This window comes from Tupaia chinensis, unplaced genomic scaffold (assembly GCF_000334495.1).
Source record: "Tupaia chinensis unplaced genomic scaffold, TupChi_1.0 Scaffold000086_1, whole genome shotgun sequence".
Lineage (NCBI taxonomy): Eukaryota > Metazoa > Chordata > Mammalia > Scandentia > Tupaiidae > Tupaia > Tupaia belangeri.
In genome coordinates this window covers 3,038,381-3,044,433 of record NW_006159548.1, presented here as the reverse complement: position 1 = coordinate 3,044,433, position 6,053 = coordinate 3,038,381, and the positions used below count along the sequence as shown (strand labels likewise).

General features: G+C 32.9%; 1 protein-coding gene across 5 annotated transcripts in view; it reads left to right on the top strand.

Moving 5' to 3' along the window:
- Positions 1–6,053, top strand: part of ANKRD17 (ankyrin repeat domain 17) — a 160,744-nt gene that overhangs the window by 79,558 nt on the left and 75,133 nt on the right. For 2 of the 5 annotated variants that reach the window (XM_027769732.1, XM_027769730.1), the window contains exons 15-16: positions 394–1,146; positions 5,305–5,453. In XM_027769732.1, the coding sequence (XP_027625533.1) occupies positions 394–1,146; positions 5,305–5,453 (902 nt within the window). The remainder of the gene's footprint in view (positions 1–393; positions 1,147–5,304; positions 5,454–6,053) is intronic. The other 3 variants (XM_027769731.1, XM_027769734.1, XM_027769733.1) reach the window with 3 other exon arrangements.

The window sequence follows — 6,053 nt, the reverse complement described above, 5'->3', positions numbered from 1 at the left end:
TTCCCTACATCCTAATAATTTAGCATTGTGTTTCTGTTCTAATGATGGGTTTTTACATCTTTATGACCATATGAAATATCTACACATAGCCTTAAATTTTACTTTAATTGCACCACTTAGATTTCACAAACCTGCATCTCTCTATTGTTTAATTTTAGCCATGTGATATTTTAAATTCTGAACTTAAATACCAACGATTATGCACATAAAATACATACATTTTATATTTATGATAAAGAAGGTGGATTTGTTTTTAAGTCCATACAGTGCATTTTCACCTTCTGTGGATATGATAAATTGGTGCATAACTGTTGGCACTAAACCTCCCAACAGTAACTCTGTAATGAGGATGCCATTCATGTGCACTTCTGAGGGGGTTTCTTTTTCACACAGCTGCTTCTAAACAAAAGTCCAGCAGCCATTTGCCAGCAAACAGCCAGGATGTACAGGGTTACATCACCAATCAGTCTCCAGAGAGCATTGTAGAAGAGGCTCAGGGAAAGTTAACAGAACTGGAACAGAGGATAAAAGAAGCCATAGAAAAGAATGCACAGCTGCAGTCCTTGGAACTGGCTCATGCTGACCAACTTACCAAGGAGAAGATCGAGGAGCTGAACAAAACGAGGGAGGAACAAATTCAGAAGAAACAAAAGATTTTGGAGGAACTACAGAAAGTAGAACGAGAATTACAACTGAAAACTCAGCAGCAACTAAAAAAGCAGTATCTAGAGGTTAAAGCTCAAAGAATTCAACTTCAGCAGCAGCAACAACAGTCTTGCCAACATCTGGGACTACTAACTCCTGTTGGGGTTGGAGAACAGCTTTCCGAGGGAGACTATGCACGATTACAGCAAGTGGATCCTGTTTTGCTTAAAGATGAACCCCAGCAGACTGCTGCTCAGATGGGTTTTGCACCAATCCAGCCTCTGGCGATGCCTCAAGCTTTGCCTCTGGCGGCAGGTCCCTTGCCTCCAGGGTCCATCGCAAATCTTACAGAACTGCAAGGAGTGATAGTTGGACAGCCAGTTCTGGGCCAAGCACAGTTGGCAGGGCTGGGGCAAGGAATTCTGACAGAAACACAACAAGGGTTAATGGTAGCCAGCCCTGCTCAGACCCTCAATGACACGCTGGATGACATCATGGCAGGTGGGTTTATATTGTTATGAGCAGGTATCAAATATGATTTGCTTAAGGCGAGTAAGTTGCCGTTACCCAACTTGAGAACTGTTTTTGGACTCTTGACTCATGTATATTTTAAAAATATTAGTTCAATCTGAGAAATTTTCAGATGGATACAGGTTGAATTAAAGACTAGCTCATTCAATACGAATGACTAAAGCTTTCTGGCTTAGTTGGGGAGGCTGAGAATCTAGGTTTTCATTAGTGGGTTGATGTTTGTTTGATTTTTGTTTTTTAAGTTCAAAATACTAAGCTTGAATTTTGGCTTTTTTGCTTCTGTATTCATACCAGTAAACTGGGAAATTGATAGAAGTTGAAGTACAAAGCTAGTAGGACACACCAGAAAGCTTATTTGTGAACAGGAATACTTGATATCCTAATGGATCAGACTTCAGACCTGATGGATATTTAAAAAACAAATCAAACACCAAAAAAACCCCACAAAAAAAGTAAATATTTTTACAGCATTAATACAATACCAGTCTAAATTGGATTTGATTATACCATATGTCAGTGATTTGAATCCCCTGTTAATATTAATGTGTAGTCTCTAACTGTATTATGGGAAAGTGTAATCACCTGAGTACCATAAATGATAATATATTTAAGTAAGTCATAAATTTTATTCCATTTTAATTACTTTCATTGGCCAGAAGAATAGAAGGTTGGTTTAATACTTACAGTTTTTGGTACTATTTTTTTGTGATTTCTGTAACAAAATTTTGTAGGGACTTAAGACATAATGCAAAATTGAAAGAAATTTTCCTTTATTAAAGATAAAAAGGAATTTGAAAAGAAAGGAAAAGCGAAGAAAAAAGGTAGTAAATAGTTAAATTTTGATTATTTTCATCTGACCCCCCCCCCTTTGTTTTTTTTTGGTATTCCTTGGTCTATACTTGAAGGGTGATTGAGTTTTCTAGTTTTGAAACTACTAGAAACATTAGATATTATGATGAGATTTCATCCTTTAAAAAGTAACACTAATATATGGTGTTTAGATTTCTAGCCAACATTTGGAAACTAAGAAAATAGTTGACATGTGCTATACTTAAAAATTGCTGTAAAGTTTCCATGTCCTTTTTTAATATCATCTCTAGTAATAATGTATAATAAAAATCTCTGTTAATTTTAAGGGTGAAAAAATGCTAGTATTAATTAATAGTAAGAACTGTAAAGACTCATCTGGATGAATATAAAATTTTCTGTAGATTTGAAAACCACTACTTGTCTCATCATTAGCTGGGTAGAATAATTGGGAACACAATTAAAAAATAAATGTCTTATAGAAATGGTAGCGCCATTCTATATTCAACACTATGTCCATGGCCATTAATTTAGATCATAATAGTGCTCTGTCTATTATGTCAAACTACCAAAGGATATACAGAATTAAGTGTTATATAGCCATTTAAGTGAAGAATGAACATTCATACCAACAAATGTTTTAAAACATTTTTATCAGAATTTACTAGATGTGCTTGGGCATAGTTGTCAACAGTGATTTGCCAGTTGTACATTTCTTTATACTGATCAGAATTGTTAAATTAGGTTTTCTATTAATTCATATACCAGATAAAAACAGTTCTGTGTGTTCAAGGTGTTCCCATATAAAAATTTCTAAAATGCATGTAATTGTTTAGAAACTGACAATAGTTGTCATACTACAAAAATTCCTTTTATGTCTTTATTATGTTCATTTGTGTGGGGAGGCCAAATAGTCAGAAGGAAAAGCACAATTAAACACGTCCAGCTGCCTACCTGAAACTTATCCCTAACATCGTGCGTGTGCACATGTCCACACATAATCACTTCTATAATCTCATTTCTTAAACTTCTGTCATAGTACTTGTCCTTTCAGTTTACTTATGATTATTTCCACTTCTCTTTCTGGGTTTTTAATATAGTGTAACCTAATTAGGTTTTGTAGTCTTTTTTTTCTTTTCCTTTAGTGTAGCCTCTGCTCTTTGTTCTTTCTTAGTCCCCGTATAGTACACTATTCTCATAAGATACGGTTTCTTGTCCTTCTTCTGTCTTACCTGCTCTCCATATTTGCCAAAGAAAAATCAGTTCCTTCTTAACCTGTCTTAATATTCTGCCTTTGCCATGATCTCAAGTTCCCTTTTTCTTATCCTGACATTAAAACTTTTCTGAGTGGGTGTTTCTTCCTTTATAAATGGAACCCAAAAGTGAATCCCCATTTGTAAAGATCTGTACAATTCTTTCTTCAGGTATTTACATATTGACATTTTTGTTACTTTTAACTGTAAAGAATGAATAAATAATGGGCAGTTTAGTTTTAGTAAACCAGTTTTGTAGGTACCCCAAAGAAATGAAAGAGAAAATTGATTTTTCCTATTTCCTTTTAGATGAGATGATAAGAACAACCACTTTGACCCCAAAATAAGAAAACGCTTTAATTTTAGTAGGTTCTTTAAAAGAAGCTATCATACTTGAAATTTGAGTTATAATTTAGTCATTTAATAATAAAGCTTTTTTTTAACCTGTTTTACATCATGAAATAAAAATCAGTGATTTGAACAGACCTGTGTTCATCCTATTTAAACTACTTTTTGTATTCAGCATTTCTCTCTGAAAACCCAGACAAAGGAGATATGGAATCTATTTTAAGAGCTGTAGATTTTATATGATTTTGAAAGTTGTGTCCAGAAGATGTACATTTCAATTATCTTGATATTTATCTTAACATACGAAGCTTTCATTGTGGAGTAATAATATCAAAGCCATCAGATGGTCACTTTAATGTATTAGTACATAACCCCTTCTATTGGTCTGGAACCCTAGGGATTCAAACTGTTTTGTTTTGTTTTGTTTCCTCCTTTGTTTTTTCCTTTGGCTTTTAAGTGGACTTAAAATGTGTAATTATAGATGTGTGTTGCTACAATGTATAGTATATGTTTGTGCTTGAATTAAGGCTTTCATGTAAAAATAGATTTCTTAATTGGCAGTCATGTTTATACTTGTTATAAGATCAATTTCAGTTTATTCTTGGCAGGATCATAATCTCTTTACCTGGTTTCCGATCCAGTTGTGAATCATGGTTATTTTCTGTCTGATGTAGTCAATAACTACTTTGGGTAATATGTATTCACACTATTGTTGAGCATTCAAAGATGAATGCCCATGTTTTAATACATTTTTAGTTGGGTGGAGGGGAGAAATGATATTCACATATCAAATCCAGAAGTGAATCGATCAGGGAATAAAATACCCTAAGCTGGAATGAACACTATATATCCTATACCACCACCTTTGGAACTCTCCCATTTTAAGTACTGACCTAATTAGCCTTTTCTTAAGTTGCATTTTTTGGTGAAAATAATATCAGCAAAATCATACATAGAAGAACTAACAATAATCTATATTTGAAGGATGATTATGTGCATAAATTTTTATCTATACTAATCTTTTAGTTTTGTCCTCATAAATCAGTGTGTTTGCTGGATTGATTGGTGGGCATTTTACCCTTCTCAGAATAATTCTTAATGTGAGAAACTACATTTCTATGTGAGGATCAAATTTTTATATTTTAATACATTGTTACTTTGAGGGCTCTAATACAGACTATTATCCCCTTGTCTTTAGTTAGTAAAACAGTAGGAGGTGGTGTTCTAAATGATTACTAGGGAAATTTTCCTCTCCAAACAGTGATACTACTTTTCATTAGTTCTAGAATATAAGGTGTGAAATTTTCAAGTAAAAACAGTATTTTTCCTTCTGATCTTGACTGTTTTACCTTTTATATCTTTTCTAACAAGAAGATAGAATGGACAACTTTCTATTTGCAACTATTTTTAATTTCAATACATTAAAATATTTCTTTTCTCAGGGTTATTTTAAATTAACATTTTACTTATGATGACTTATAAAAAGTGAATTTGTTTTTCAGATGAATTATTATTTAGAAAATGAGTTATTCTCAGTATATGTCATGTTTTGGATAGTCATCCTGTCAAAAAATAATTAGGAAAATGAACTATTAGTGCTATGGTAGTGTCCCTGTAGGCATTTTCTTTTTAAAAGTCTTTAAATATCTTCTAATAAATATTTCTTACTATTACTTAACAATGTTTCATCCTTATTAAGTACAGTTATTTTGTTCAACAGCAGTCAGTGGAAGAGCATCTGCAATGTCAAACACTCCTACCCACAGTATCGCTGCTTCCATTTCCCAACCTCAGACTCCAACTCCAAGTCCTATCATCTCTCCTTCAGCCATGCTACCTATCTACCCTGCCATTGATATTGATGCACAGGTAAGCTCCAAATTTAGGAGAGATGGTTTTTCACTGAAATTATGCCATTGTTAAAAATATTAACATTCAGTGATTTAAACCATATTAGGCCACTGTATCTCTGGGCAAAGATTTGGGCCACAGTTTAAAATAAATTAAAATCCACATTTAAAAAATAGTACACCAGCTACAGATTATTAATGAGAATTATGCGATTTTTTTAAACTTTCAGTTAGAAGAGTGTGTAAAAAGAAATGTTACTTAGGATTTGTGCATAGTTTCTTCTAACATTAAATTAGAAGATATGTTTTAACATATGTAATGGCTTGCATCTAAAAGAAAAAAGCTTCCAATATTTATAGACTAGATTTTTTTTAATATGTCATATATTACTTAACTTGTATTCGTATCTTGATCTGGCTAATTGAAATTCCTAGTGAGCCTATGCATTGGTATTGTAAAATTTAGCTGTTAAGGGAGATCGAAAGCACTTTTGATCTCTTTAGTTATATGAAGGAGCAATATATATGTGTGGAGGGGGAGAAACTGTTTAAGTTAAACTTTAGAAAGCTCAAAAGCTTTTTTTTTTTTTTTTTTTTTTTTTTTGTGCTTCTTTTTTTC